The 15,653-nt window shown below is 40.9% G+C and overlaps 2 protein-coding genes across 7 annotated transcripts in view; one reads left to right on the forward strand and one right to left on the reverse strand.

The window, feature by feature from the left end:
* The first annotated feature begins 1 nt into the window (after window position 1).
* Window positions 2–5,160, forward strand: lzic (leucine zipper and CTNNBIP1 domain containing). 3 transcript variants are annotated; one of them, XM_029664585.2, is made up of 7 exons: window positions 2–98; window positions 689–798; window positions 1,102–1,237; window positions 1,622–1,720; window positions 1,989–2,084; window positions 2,400–2,481; window positions 2,595–5,160. In XM_029664585.2, exons 2-7 carry the CDS (start codon window positions 698–700, stop codon window positions 2,651–2,653), a joined length of 573 nt encoding a protein of 190 aa, XP_029520445.1. In that variant the 5' UTR covers window positions 2–98; window positions 689–697; the 3' UTR covers window positions 2,654–5,160. The 3 variants fall into 3 exon arrangements, with proteins under 3 accessions (XP_029520445.1, XP_029520443.1, XP_029520442.1); XM_029664583.2 differs by lacking the exon at window positions 2–98 and adding an exon at window positions 160–412; XM_029664582.2 differs by lacking the exon at window positions 2–98 and adding an exon at window positions 431–536.
* A 600-nt stretch (window positions 5,161–5,760) lies between these two features.
* The window catches only part of clstn1 (calsyntenin 1), a 67,914-nt gene continuing 58,021 nt past the window's right edge, over window positions 5,761–15,653 (reverse strand). For all 4 annotated transcript variants that reach the window (XM_029664586.2, XM_029664587.2, XM_029664588.2 and 1 more), the window contains 2 exons: window positions 10,852–11,036; window positions 5,761–8,060 (listed from right to left, as the gene is read on the reverse strand). In XM_029664586.2, coding sequence (XP_029520446.2) covers window positions 7,866–8,060; window positions 10,852–11,036 — 380 coding nt within the window. In that variant the 3' untranslated portion in view covers window positions 5,761–7,865. The remainder of the gene's footprint in view (window positions 8,061–10,851; window positions 11,037–15,653) is intronic.

The raw sequence follows: 15,653 nt of genomic DNA on the forward strand, positions 1-15,653 counted from the left end.
AATAGAGACATATGATTGGACAAAAAATAACCGGAAAGGACAAGGCCGCACCCACGGAATAAGAGTCAAGTCTAGATGGGATTCAGCTTTTGTCAAATGTACGTAAATATTTTTGTTGTTGTTGCATTTTAGCTAATCCTAACAATTTTCTAACTTTAACCAATTCTCCTAACCTTCGACATTTAACAGGCTTCGTAATTTCTCATAAACCGGCTACGAAAAGTCAATTCTAACAAATGCTGGATCCCTTCTATCCATGACCACGAACAAGAGCTACGTTCACAACTCCCACACTCCCCAATGTTTTTTGACAGTTTTTTGTAACACATTTCATGGAGAACTATTCAAATATATGTTCACCTCTTCCCTAAATTGATTGTGTTGAGGCGAGTTATATTGTTCTAACGATCAGGTGAGGATTACTTTTTTTTTTTTTTTTCAAGCCAGCAGCTAAGACAACTATAGCCATAGGCTAGACTACTACACGCACAAAAAACTGTCTCAGTCAGATGAATCTGGCGGTCAGTGGGAACAAGGTAGCTAACTATAGTAGCTAGCTAATAGCGAATGTTATTCTTCATGTCAAAGTATAGACCGCTCCATTGTGTTTAACTATGTCCACAAGTGATACATGATACAAGTGGTACATGAAATTGAACTATTTACTCACTAAATATGATATTTGCAGGGTGGAAGCATGGCTTCTCGTGGCAAATCAGAAACTGGGAAACTAAAACAAAACATGGAGGAGCAACTGGACAGATTGATGCAACAGCTCCAAGATTTGGAAGAGTGCAGGTACTCTCATCAGTCATTCCTAACTGTGAACATAATGTGGGTTGTCTGGATGTTCCACACACAGAACTAGAATTAATTCAGTGTATTATATTTATAAGATTCCACTGAGGGATGTAGCATGGAACTTAGACCATATCTGTCTATAGTGGATGTTCCACTCACAGAACTAGAATGAGTCATTATATTCATTCTATTTCTATGATTCCACAAAGTGATACATGTAGTATTCATGGAATTTAGAGCACATCTCTGTACACCCATAGATTTTGTTCCTCCATTACCAGGGCTCTCTGTTTATTCTAGAGAAGACCTAGAAGAGGAGGAGTATGAGGAGACCAAGAAGGAAACCCTGGAGCAGTTGAATGAGTTCAATGAGTCTCTGAAGAAGATGGTGACAGGCAACATGACACTGGTGGATGAGCTTGGAGGAATGCAACTGGTAGGGACTTTGGATGACCAGATCTTAGAATTAAATAGAATATTATGAATGTAAATAATATACTTCAAGGACATCAAACTCATTCCATGGAGGTTTGAGTGTCTGCTGTTTTTTGTTAATTCCTTTAAATGTGTGTCCAATTAAGACCTAGACAACTAGGTGATGGCAGTTTCTAAATAATCAATTATCAATCAAGTACAAGGAAGGAGCGAAAACCCACAGACACTACCCTACAGGAAATGAGTTTGACACCTCTGATCTAATGTATCTCTATGGGCCATACACTGTCATATCATAAGAGTGACATAATATTATAACGGGTAATGACAAACCATAATGTTGTCATGATGCATGACATGGGAGAACTGTCCTTTTCTTCATTAGGCAATCCAGGCTGCCATCAGCCAAGCTTTCAAGACCCCCGAGGTGATCCGAATGTTTGCCAAGAAGCAACCAGGGCAGTTGAGAACCAGATTAGCAGAGGTTGGTCGGAAGCACTGTTCATCTATGTATTTTATGTACATTATTGTTTGTACATTATTTGATACATTTAATATCAAAAGTAAGCTTTACATTCTAAAACCTGTTCAGTTCATGGAATGCTTTGAGGGACACATATTAGTCGTGGACTAAAAAGCATGGTCAATGGAGAATCTCTATTGAAATAGCTTTTTAATCCAGGACTAAGATTAATCTGTGACTGGGAAACCGCCCCTGAAAGTTTAGCCGAATGGTGTGAAATTCTCTTTAGATGGACCGTGATGTCATGGTGGGGAAACTTTCGAGGGATGTGTACACTCAGCAGAAGGTGGAGATCCTCACTGCCTTGAGAAAACTGGGCGAGAAGGTAAAAGGCCCCTTGTACCAGTGTACTGTGATCCCTTCTTCATATGGCTTAAACTTGTGATGAATACTGTAAGAGAAAGTGGCATTGAATATTTTGATAATCTGCTATGATGGAATGGTAATTGGTATAACATGTCATGAAAACCTATAACAAAATGTAACCATCTGGAGTTCAATAAATTGTATGCTATATATGACAGTCATTAACTGTCATTTCATTTAGTGAAATACTATAACAGGGGTCTTATGACTATGATGTGGATTAATGGTCTTTCCTCAGTTTCACTCTTTTCATTTCTCTTTGTTCTTCCTGCAGCTTACAGTCGAAGATGAGACTTTTCTGGCTGAAAATGTGACCGCAACTCTCAGCCAATTTGAAAAAATCACTGCAGACCTCGGTGAGCTTTAACTCTACTGCACTTCTCTTTTCTTTTTTTTACGTGTTACCAGACCATGAGATCCAACCTCAACAATGTAAACTACTGTACTTAACCAGCATCTCACTTTTCAGGATCAGAAGACAAGATAATGGCTTTAGCTAGTTCTGGTGTGGAGAAAACCAAGGTATAGAGGGTAATCAGGTGTTGTCCAATGTCTATGTTGTTGTTTAACATCAAGTGTTTCCACCCAATAACAGTGCCATAATATTGGTCATGTAAATCAATCGTGCACTTTGATCGTACTTGCTTTTAAAGAGTAAAGTTCAACTTTTGTACACTTTTTTTTTTTTCTGATGATTGTAAAACTTGGTATGCATTTGGTACTAGAGTATTTGAGTAGAGTAGTCTATTTATAATTTGAACAGTCCATCGGTCATCCTTTTTGTTAAGTGTGGCTCAGACATTTAAGGCTTTAAATTCAGTTTTCATACGGATTGTCTTCATGGCTAAATCATTTTGTTTTAGCTCTTGGATTGAATTATTTTTCCTGCATAACTGTTCATGTCAAAATAAATAAATGAATCATTGCAGTGTTAAATATGCAACGCTGGGCTTAAATGTGATTGCATAACACACCAACTTGAACCAGCTCTGATTCTTAATTGAGAGGAGCCCGAAAATGTCAATCTAAAGTCAGTTTACAGTGTATATGCATCATTTTGGATGTGTGGTATGTTTAATGTCGGACTACAAAATACTTTCTAAAAATAGTCATAAGTGGTATAAGTTTCTCCATGATGTTTGAGAAATGTAACTTTATATTAGGAATACAATCTTCTGTCTCATTAAATATAGTAGTGTTGTGGTTAAAACACATTGCCATTATTCTATACACTAGTTCTGTTCTTTCAGCACCAGGGGGCACCATGATCAAACATTCCTATTTATAAGCAACACCAGTGCTCTGACTCACCTGACAGTCTTATAACTGAGTGGATTTGAACTAGCGAAGCCGGTGGGGGAGGCATGCCTTGCTCGAATGGACCGGTAATCTGCGCCGCTTGGTCATATTGTCAAGAATGGAGCATGGTGTATTTTATTTTCCATGAAATGTAAGTTAGAATTGAAAAAAAGTATAATTGGGAAGGCAGAAAGCATTTATATCAAAAGTAATCACTTTTGCATGTAGAATCCTACTCCACATGGCTGAAGCGGCCATCAGTTTCACAGAGTTCAAAATTAGCCAGGCTGCATCCTTTTCCATGTGTACTTGCACACTTCCTCTTATGTAGAACCATTGTATTGGTGTAATCATTGGCTAGAGAATGTTTCCACCATGCGGCGGTGTGCAAGTGCACACTTTAGTAAAAAGGCAAGGGCAGATACAGCAGACCTCAAGTACAGAGAATGACACCAGTCTTAAGTGTGAACTCATAATATAGAACAGAACATAATCCAGACACATTTGTACTCTCTCATCCTTTATTTTGTTCACGAGCAAGCATCAACTTCACTACAATTTGCCTTTCAATTGGTAGAAAAGTGAGAGCAGCCCCAACAAGCACAAAAGGAAGCGTTCAACAGTTCTGAAAACATTGTTACCTTCCATTTTTGAGCAAAGATAAACCAAAAATGTTTGAGTGGTGTGGACTTGTGAAAACAGACAATCCGAGAATCAGTAGTATACATGTCCCCTCTCCCACTCAAATCTCACAGTTCCACATGTAATATACAGAAAATTGTTGTTTTCATTAGAAGTGATTCATGCAACGTAAACACCCGTTGAATCCCAAAGCTCATGTCTGCTGGATGGACAGCGACATTCATTCAATTCAATGGAAAGGAAAATGTCCAAGGGGCTGATCAAAAGTATCACAGAACTTGACTTGAGGCCCAAGCTCCACTGACTGGCACAAACAGTTGTAAACTCTGGCCCCTTGGAATGGTGGCTGTTCAGTAGTATGTTTGATTTGTACTTTTCAATAAATAAAGAAAATGTTTAAAAGGGAGATGAGAATGTTAAATTGACAATGGACTGTGACAAAATGAGCGTGAGAATTTTGGAGAGAATAAGATTATACTCTTGTTCTGGTGAATTTCATGCTGCCCTCAACAACTTTGTCTGCAAATCAGGCAATAATACACTGTTCAAAATTACCGTTCACTATACACAAATAGGTAACTTTATACCCACATATGCTGCCTAGAGCATTTTAATATTGTACATATTTTTAGAAGTGGATTTCCTCAATATGATGATTCAGTACAATATCTATTGAGGATACAATATGGTCCTACTTTCGCTACACATCAACATAGACACATGACACCTATGTAAAACATTAACTTTTAATAAAACTAGCAGTGGACTATTATTACTACAAAATTAAATCACTTCCCCCAGCTCTGTAAGAAATCTAGCATTAAATAGTTACAAAATAAAAGTTGCCACAACTAAAAGAGCGTGGATGAGTGTTTTGTTAGTTGTGTTAATGCGCTGTGATCGGCAAAAGGCACTCCCAACTTGGGCCAGCTCGAACCTGACCCCCTTATTGGGCCCTAGTCATTTTGAAGGGGAGACTGTTCACCACATTTCGACAGTTGACCAAAAATAATAAATACATTGGGCCTAACAGAAATGTGATTGAGCGACTCCAGACATATGGTTTTGCTCAAACCCTCAAAAGTTACTTGGAACGGTCTCCAAAAAATTACTTTATATGAAACTTGCAAAGCATAAAATGGTACACTTGTGTTACTTGAGCCATGATGTATTTGGCCTCTAAAAATAGATTAACATGCAAAGTATAAGACTTCCTTTATAAACCTTTCCAACAGTTTTCCAACTTTGTCATGCCTCACCTTTACTCACTTTACTTTTAAGTTTGACTAAAATTCCCAAAGTCATGCCATAAAACATACTTATGAAAGTTTTGCAGAATGTACATAATTCATTTGGATTCCTAAAACGGTGGAATAACGTTAACCTGTTTGAGGGTTACAAATCCTTTACCACATGGGTTTTTTGAAGGTATTGAGATGAATAAGCAGTGATTTTTGAGAAGAAATATAGGAGGTTAACATCTGACATCTTTTCAATTAATTGTATAAGTTTTATACTAATACCAGAGGGAAAACAAGTTTACCAAATGTAAACAAATATCTTAGAACAACTCTACAGTACAGTTCCATGTACAATAAAATCTAGTGGTCTACTGCAAAAAAACATTTAATTTTAAAGATTGAAACAAGGACAAAAAAGACTACATTTTAAAGAGTTCTCATATCACAACAATGTGTCAGCAGTCACGTATTTATTCGTATTTGTTATGACTTAGGTTTCAATATCCTTCAAATAAGTAAAACAACTGCAGTGAGACTACGCTCAACTGTAATGAGAAAACCGTTTAAAAATGCATCTAATATATTATTTCAGGTTAAATAGCCATGCCATGAAAAAAATCCTTAAAAAATATGTTTTTTTGCAATGAAGCAGACAAAATGTTCTCGCATTTCATTTCTCTTCCAAAGAACGACAGCAGCCGTGCTATTGAATTGAGCCCTCCTAAAGCTAGACGAACCATACGCCTCAGGTCCGTCTGTATGCTGAGATTCGTTTGTATTTTTGTTCTAATATTTTTGATGCAACGGCAGGACTGGAATATGGAAGGGCTTTTTAAAGCTGCAGATGGAGTGGAATTCTCTGCTGGTCCTAATGTGCTAGCAGAAATATTAATATCTACACTCATTGTGAATTGATAGCGGAACTGCAGAAGCTGGCTGTTTTCTTAGTACCTTAAGCTACATCGGACTGTGGTTTACTGAACGTGATCATCTTGACCTCAAATTACCTTCTGTACAATAACAGACGAGAATGGGAATTAAATACATTGTCGCCTTGAGTACAGCATTGCCACCTGTGCAAGTCAAGCAAAGAAATAATCATAATTTAGTGGGTGCTTATATTTGTCCTATTTCACACGTGAATTGGAAATGTGTTTTTTGCATATCCCAACTCTCCCTGAGACACCGTCGGAGAGTGGGGTCTCGGCCATGGTCTGACATTATCAACAGCGACCCTGGAGCAATTAAGATTATGTGTCTTGCTCAAGGGCACATTGACAGATTTATAAACTTGTCGGCTCGGGGATTCGAACTAGCTACCTTTCAGTTACTGGCCCAATGCTCTAACCGCTAGGCTACCTCCCGCCCTTATGTATATAGCATGTGAGGAGTGTGGCATCTGAGGAGCCGAAAGCAAAAACCGACCAGTCATGTCCCCACTAAGCAAAGAAATAACTACCTCCTTGCAAATGAAAAGACAAAATGAGCAACACTTTGCCATAGAAACCTTTGTGTACAGTTCTGGGTCTGGGTTGCTCTTCTTGAAGCGGACATTTTGTACAAGTATGACGGAAGAGCTTTGCCAAAAAATGTGCAACATGCTATAGCCTTTGTGACACAAATATTCTACACGACGTACTGCGTCTTTTTAGATATTGGACCCATTTGTTTAGGCCTTCACTAACACATTGACTAATTACATGGTTTCTTCATATTTACAAAATATTAAAAAGCAATTTATTCATCTACACATATGACTTGTTCAAATATCCTCATGCACTAAAAGGAGAAAAATGTAAATATGCGGTCTACGTGTCTGAAACGTAATCTCGTTTCACTCTCCGGACTACAACTCAAGCACAAAGAAAGAAAAAAAAGGTCAAAGCTTCTCTCGTTTAGCGGCAAACAAATCTAAAACAGATGTGCAAGGAATATACATTTTTAAAAATCATTCTCCATTTTGAAAGCCTTACATCAGTAAAGAACTAAACAAAAGTGCAAGGTTGTTTCCTCACGGTAGCTCAAAACAAAATGCAAATGTTGGCCAAGTCTTCCCGGGAATAAAACATTCAAAATAAAAAAGTAAGAAATCAGCGATCCGGTGATTACTATACTACACAGAGTACCACCACTAAGATGACGACAGGGAAACCTTGACAATATATCGCTTTTAAGGGGGATTTGTGTTTTGTTTTTACATCATGGCTCCTCGGTAAGGAATTTGTAAGGGTGTGCCCCCACTGTTTAGGAGGGGTAGTGAGGATGATAAATTCTATGAGTCATGTGTGTTAGAGTATGTATATGAGTGTGTGTATCACAGGAGGCTGCTGAGGGTAGAACGGCTCATAATAAATGGCAGGAACGGAGCAAATGGAATGGCAAACACCTGGAAACCATGTATTTGATACCATTCCACTCCTGCTCCAGTCATTACCACGAGCCCGTTCTCCCCAATTAATGTGGCACCAACCTCCTGTGAGGTATATGAGTGTGTGTAAGAAGTGTGTGTTTGCATGTGCATGTGAAAATGTATGAGTGTGTGTATGTGTGTGTGTGTGTTAGTAGGTGAGTGTGGAGTCGTCCCACTCCAGCTGCTGCTGTCTGCTGGCACCCTGCTGGTCCTCTGGCTCTCCGGCCTCCTCATCCTCGCTGCTCTCCGACTCAGCACTTGTGATGTCATCTTCCTCCTCACCTTCCTCGCTCTCCTCCTCTTCTTCTTCCTCCTCCTCACTGCTGTGCTGGTCCTCATAAGTCTACCAGAGGAAAGAGGGAGAGAGAGAGGGTCAGTATTTCACACATTATTAAGTGATTATGAGAAAGATCTGAAGGAAGTGGAGGAACCCGATCAGCAGCTGCGTAGGCTGTTACCAACACTTATGCTGCTGCCATACTGTTAACTATTATTATTTATCTTGATACCCAGTCACTTAAACCTAATCTCCATCCACATGTAAATATCTACCTCAAATACTCCAGTATCCCTGCACATTGTACGTTTGGTATTGGCACCGACCCTTTTTATAGCTTCCTCTTTTTTTCCTGTGTTGCCTTTATTATTTCTACACACACACAGTCAAAAGTTTGGACACCTACTCATTCAAGTGTTTTTCTTTATTTTTATATTTTCTACATTGTAGAATAATAGTGAAGACATAAAAACTATGACATTACACATATGGAATCATGTAGTAACCAAAAAAATAGTTAAACAAATTAAAATATATTTTATATTCTTTAAAGTAGCCACCTTGATGACAGCTTTGCACAGTGATGTAAAGTACTTAAGTAAAAATACTACTTAAATCATTTTGGGGGGTATCTGTACTTTACTATTTATATTTTTTACCTCTTTTACTTCACTACATTCTAAAAGAAAATGATGTCCTTTTTACTCCATACATTTTCTCTGACACCCTAAAGTACTAGTTATAAATTTGAATGCTTAGCATTACAGGAAAAAGGTCCAATTCACACTTATTAAGAGAACGTCCCTGGTCATCCCTACTGCCTCCGATCTGGTGGACTCACTAAACATAAATGCTTCCTTTGTAAATTATGTCTGAGTGTTGGAGTTGCCCCTAGCTGTCAAAAAAAGTAATACAAAAGGAAAGTGTGCCATCTGGTTTGCTAAATATAAGGAATTTGATTAGTACTTTTTCCACCACTGAACATAAATACATTTAAAATCTGATACTTTTAGTATTTTACTCATGTAGTATTTTACTGGGTGACTCATTTTTACTCGAGTCATTTTATATTAAGGTATCTTTACTTTCACTCAAGTATGACAATTTTGGACTTTTTCCACCGCTGTTGAATACACCCATTGTTTTTGCTAAAAGGGATAGTTCAGCATTTTTACATATTCATTTAATAATTCTTTCCAAACCTTGAAAGCAGTCTACAGACATGGAAACAAATATATACATATGTAAAAATAACAAAACTATCCCTTTAAAAGGGGCAATCTGCAGTTGCTATACCAATTTTGGACATATAAATGATATTGATTCTTGAAAAAAAATAAAAACTTAGTAACTTATGAGCTTAGTTCAACTGTCACACCCAATCAGAACCCAAAATATATGCTTGTTTTACTCCGATCTTTGTAACCATTGTACATTTAAACACTGTATAGCCTCAAAACATATACCAAACAAAAATAAATGCACATGCAAACAATTTCCATTTTTTTACTGCGTTACAGTTCATGTAAGGAAATCATTCAATTGAAATACATTCATTAGGCCCTAATCTATGGATTTCACATGATTGGAAATACAGTTATGCATCTGTTGGTCACAAGTACCTTTAAAAAAACAAGGTAGGGGCTTGGGTCAGAAAACCAGTCAGTATCTGGTGTGACCACCATTTGCCTCATGCAGCGCGACACATCTCCTCCGCATAGAGTTGATCAGGCTGTTGATTGTGGCCTGTGGAATGTTGTCCCACTCCTCTTCAATGGCTGTGCAAAGTTGATATACATTGGCTGGAACTCGAACATGCTGATCAAGAGCATCCCAAACACGCTCAATGGATGACATGTCAATGGGTGACAGGATCTTGTCACGGTATCTCTGTGCATGCAAATTGCCATCAATATAATGCAATTGTGTTTGTTGTCCGTAGCTTATGCCTGCCCATACAATAACCCCACCGCCACCAAGGGGCACTCTGTTCACAACGTTGACATCAGCAAACAGTTCGCCCACACGACGCCATACACGTGGTCTGCGGTTGTGAGACCGGTTGGACGTACTGCCAAATTCTCTAAAACAACATTTGAGGTGCTTTGTGGTAGAGAAATTAACATTAAATTCTCTGGCAACAGCTCTGGTGGACATTAATGCAGTCAGCATGCCAATTGCACTCTCCCTCAAAAGTTGAGACATTTGTGGCATTGTGTTGTGTGACAAAACTGCACATTTTGCAGCACAAGGTGCACCTGTGTAATGATCATGCAGTTTAGTCAGCTTCTTGATATGCCACACCTTTTAGGTGGATGGATTATCTTGGCAAAGGATAAATGCTCATTAACAGGGATGTAAACAAATATGTGCCAAGAATTTGAGAGAATTAAAAAAATAAAAATGATTTTTTTATATTTTTGTTCAGTGTAGTTAAAATGATACGTTTGAGACCATGTATTGTCAGTCCTTGCATCCATTGCTCTGTCTATGCATTTGAGAGTGGTTACATTTCTCCGGGCCCATCCCTCAGTTTTTTACGGGGTGCCCACTTTGTTATTGTTTCAACTGAGGATTTGCTATTTCAGTGCAAGGCTTTGACCAGAGGGAAACCTTTTTGGAGCATTACAGTGTGCCCGTGTGGTCTATTTGTTTTTGAATGATCGGTTGCTCCATCTCTGTTGGTTTCGTGTGTCTCAGTTGGTAGAGCATTGTGCATGCAACGTCAGGATCGTGGATTCGATTCCAGCACACAACTGCATGTTGCTTTGGATAAAAAACGCACACAATACTATATAATTTTTTTGTACTACTATTGGATAAAAAGGTGTCTGCTAAATGATTTATATGATATTACCTCCATGGGGTTGACTGTGATGGTGAGGGCCGAGTCATCCCAGTCCATCTCATTCTCCTTGCCGCCCTCTGTGTCCCTCATGGTGTGCTGGTGGGCTGATCGGATCCGGAACACGCCCAGGATGATCATGAACACCAGGAAGCTGACACACACCACAATGACGATGGTGGCGGCACTGGGGACCACTGGGGACAACACACACAGTGTGTATTAGGACAAATGTACGCATGCAAGCTCACACACACACACGCGCACGTATACACACAAACTATCTTCACTTCTAGGGCTGGGTAAGACTTAAAGTCCTACTCTAGTCTCCTTTTCAGCTCATTTATCACCTGATTTTAAAAAAAAAAAGTACAGTTGAGGTTTTAAAATCACATTTGATACCCCACCTTTTTAGCCTGTCCTTTAATCAATTACTTTACTGTTATTTAGCTCTGTCTTTTAATCAATGTCTTTGTATTGTTGTTGTTTCTTTTATGTTCCCATATTTATCCATTTTATTCTTCCTGCTTGTTTTAGCTCTCTCTCTCTTTTACTGTGAAGAGTGTTGTGAATTTGTGAATTTAAATTCACTTTAAATAAGCAGGCTGTATCACAACCGGCCATGATTGGGAGTCCCATAGGGCGGCGCACAATTGGCCCATTGTCGTCCGGGGTAGGGTTTGGCCGGGGTAGGCCGTCGTTCTAAATAAGAATTTGTTCTTAACTGACTTGCCAAGTTAAATTAAGGTGAAATAAATATTGATTTGATTTATGGTGCATGGATAGAAGAGTTGGCGAGAGTTGTTGGGTTTAATGGGATGGTTGTTTTTGGAAAGTTCGATTTCCCCCCACACGTTCCACAGGTCACATTTAATTTGCTTACTAAAACTGCATCAGACTACACTGAACAAAAATACAAAACGCAACATGCAACAATTTTACCGAGTTACAGTGCATATAAGGAAATAAATCAGTGAAATAAATTAATTAGGCCCTAATCTATGGATTTCACATGACTGGTCAGGGGCGCATCCATAGACCCACCCATTGGGGAGCCAGGCCCATCCAATCAGAATGACTTCTTCTCAACATTAAAAAAAAGACAAATTAGAAATACTCCTCAGGTTCATTAGCTGTCCGGATGGCTGGTCTCAGGCGATCCCGCAGGTGGAGGTCCTGGGCTGGTGTGGTTACATGTAGACGTTGTTGGCGGCTTTTGCTAGAGAAATTAACCTTCAATTCTCTGGCAACAGCTCTAGTGGACATTCCTGCAGTCAGCATGCCAACTGCACGCTCCTTCAAAACTTTAGATATCTGTGGCATTCTGTTGTGTGACAAAACTGCGCATTTTAGGGTGGCCTATTATCGTCCCCAGCACAAGATGCACCTGTGTAATGATCATGCTGTTTAATCAGTTTCTTGATATGTCACAGCTGTCAGGTTGATGTATTATTTTAGCAAAGAAGAAATGCTCACTAAAAGGGATGTAAACAAATTTGTGCACATGTAACATCTATTTCAGCTCGTGTAAAGTGTTGGTCTCATGTTTCATGTTGCGTTTATATTTTTGTTCAGTATAGATGTAATCTGTTTTAGGAACATGTACCCCAATTATTTCACCTTCTTTATTACTTTACCAAACATACAGTTGAAGTATCCCACAAGACTTACTTCCGGCGCCGACAGAGATGGCCGCCTCGCTTCGCGTTCCTAGGAAACTATGCAGTTTTTTGTTTTTTTACGTGTTATTTCTTACATTAGTACCCCAGGTCATCTTAGGTTTCATTACATACAGTCGAGAAGAACTACTGAATATAAGAGCACCGTCAACTCACCATCAGTACGACCAAGAATATGACTTTCGCGAAGCGGATCCTGTGTTCTGCCTTTCACCCAGGACAACGGAATGGATCCCAGCCCGGCGACCCAAAAAAACGACTTCGTAAAAGAGGGAAACGTAGCGGTCTTCTGGTCAGACTCCGGAGACGGGCTCATCGTGCACCACTCCCCAGTATACTTCTCGCCAATGTCCAGTCTCTTGACAACAAGGTTGATGAAATCCGAGCAAGGGTAGCATTCCAGAGGGACATCAGAGACTGTAACGTTCTTTGCTTCACGGAAACATGGCTCACTGGAGAGATGCTATCGGAGTCGGTGCAGCCAGCTGGTTTCTCCACGCATCGCGCCGACAGAAACAAACATCTTTCTGGTAAGAAGAGGGGCGGGGGCGTATGCCTTATGGCTAACGAGACGTGGTGTGGTCACAAAAGCATACAGGAACTCAAGTCCTTCTGTTCACCTGATTTAGAATTCCTCACAATTAAATGTCGACCGCATTATCTACCAAGGGAATTCTCTTCGATTATAATCACAGCCGTATATATTCCCCCCCAAGCAGACACATCGATGGCTCTGAACGAACTTTATTTGACTCTTTGCAAACTGGAATCCATACATCCTGAGGCTGCATTCATTGTAGCTGGGGATTTTAACAAGGCTAATCTGAAAACAAGACTCCCTAAATTGTATCAGCATATCGATTGCGCAACCAGGGCTGGCAAAACCTTGGATCACTGCTATTCTAACTTCCGCGACGCATATAAGGCCCTGCCCCGCCCTCCTTTCGGAAAAGCTGACCACGACTCCATTTTGTTGATCCCTGCCTACAGACAGAAACTAAAACAAGAAGCTCCCACGCTGAGGTCTGTTCAACGCTGGTCCGACCAATCTGATTCCACGCTCCAAGACTGCTTCCATCACGTGGACTGGGATATGTTTCGTATTGCGTCAGACAACAACATTGACGAATACGCTGATTCGGTGTGCGAGTTCATTAGAACGTGCGTTGAAGATGTCGTTCCCATAGCAACGATTAAAACATTCCCAAACCAGAAACCGTGGATTGATGGCAGCATTCGCGTGAAACTGAAAGCGCGAACCACTGCTTTTAATCAGGGCAAGGTGACCGGAAATATGACCGAATACAAACAGTGTAGCTATTCCCTCCGCAAGGAAATCAGACAAGCTAAGCGTCAGTATAGAGACAAAGTAGAATCTCAATTCAACGGCTCAGACACAAGAGGTATGTGGCAGGGTCTACAGTCAATCACGGATTACAAAATGAAAACCAGCCCCATCACGGACCAGAATGTCTTGCTCCCAGGCAGACTAAATAACTTTTTTGCCCGCTTTGAGGACAATACAGTGCCACTGACACGGCCTGCAACCAAAACATGCGGCCTCTCCTTCACTGCAGCCGAGGTGAGTAAAACATTTAAACGTGTTAACCCTCGCAAGGCTGCAGGCCCAGCCGGCATCCCCAGCCGCGCCCTCAGAGCATGCGCAGACCAGCTGGCTGGTGTGTTTACGGACATATTCAATCAATCCCTATCCCAGTCTGCTGTTCCCACAAGCTTCAAGAGGGCCACTATTGTTCCTGTTCCCAAGAAAGCTAAGGTAACTGAGCTAAACGACTACCGCCCCCTAGCACTCACTTCCGTCATCATGAAGTGCTTTGAGAGACTAGTCAAGGACCATATCACCTCCACCCTACCTGACACCCTAGACCCACTCCAATTTGATTACCGCCCAAATAGGTCCACAGACGATGCAATCTCAACCACACTGCACACTGCCCTAACCCATCTGGACAAGAGGAATACCTATGTGAGAATGCTGTTCATCGACTACAGCTCGGCATTTAACACCATAGTACCCTCCAAGCTCGTCATCAAGCTCGAGACCCTGGGTCTCGACCCCGCCCTGCGCAACTGGGTACTGGACTTCCTGACGGGCCGCCCCCAGGTGGTGAGGGTAGGCAACAACATCTCCACCCCGCTGATCCTCAACACTGGGGCCCCACAAGGGTGTGTTCTGAGCCCTCTCCTGTACTCCCTGTTCACCCACGACTGCGTGGCCACGCACGCCTCCAACTCAATCATCAAGTTTGCGGACGACACAACAGTGGTAGGCTTGATTACCAACAACGACGAGACGGCCTACAGGGAGGAGGTGAGGGCCCTTGGAGTGTGGTGTCAGGAAAATAACCTCACACTCAACGTCAACAAAACTAAGGAGATGATTGTGGACTTCAGGAAACAGCAGAGGGAACACCCCCCTATCCACATCGATGGAACAGTAGTGGAGAGGGTAGCAAGTTTTAAGTTCCTCGGCATACACATCACAGACAAACTGAATTGGTCCATTCACACAGACAGCATCGTGAAGAAGGCGCAGCAGCGCCTCTTCAACCTCAGGAGGCTGAAGAAATTCGGCTTGTCACCAAAAGCACTCACAAACTTCTACAGATGCACAATCGAGAGCATCCTGGCGGGCTGTATCACCGCCTGGTACGGCAACTGCTCCGCCCACAACCGTAAGGCTCTCCAGAGGGTAGTGAGGTCTGCAAAACGCATCACCGGGGGCAAACTACCTGCCCTCCAGGACACCTACACCACCCGATGTTACAGGAAGGCCATAAAGATCATCAAGGACAACAACCACCCGAGCCACTGCCTGTTCACCCCGCTATCATCCAGAAGGCGAGGTCAGTACAGGTGCATCAAAGCTGGGACCGAGAGACTGAAAAACAGCTTCTATCTCACGGCCATCAGACTGTTAAACAGCCACCACTAACATTGAGTGGCTGCTGCCAACACACTGACTCAACTCCAGCCACTTTAATAATGGGAATTGATGGGAAATGTAAAATATATCACTAGCCACTTTAAACAATGCTACCTAATATAATGTTTACATACCCTACATTATTCATCTCATATGTATACGTATATACTGTACTCTATATCATCTAC

Source organism: Oncorhynchus nerka, linkage group LG7 (genome assembly GCF_034236695.1).
Source record: "Oncorhynchus nerka isolate Pitt River linkage group LG7, Oner_Uvic_2.0, whole genome shotgun sequence".
Taxonomy (NCBI): Eukaryota; Metazoa; Chordata; class Actinopteri; order Salmoniformes; family Salmonidae; genus Oncorhynchus; species Oncorhynchus nerka.

Coding starts and splice junctions, on each gene's coding strand:
- lzic (XM_029664582.2), top strand. CDS start 510: ATGAATCTGGCGGTCAGTGGGAACAAG. Junction 1,238..1,621: donor AGCTTGGAGGAATGCAACTG/GTAGGGACTTTG, acceptor TTTCTTCATTAG/GCAATCCAGGCTGCCATCAG. Junction 1,721..1,988: donor TGAGAACCAGATTAGCAGAG/GTTGGTCGGAAG, acceptor AATTCTCTTTAG/ATGGACCGTGATGTCATGGT.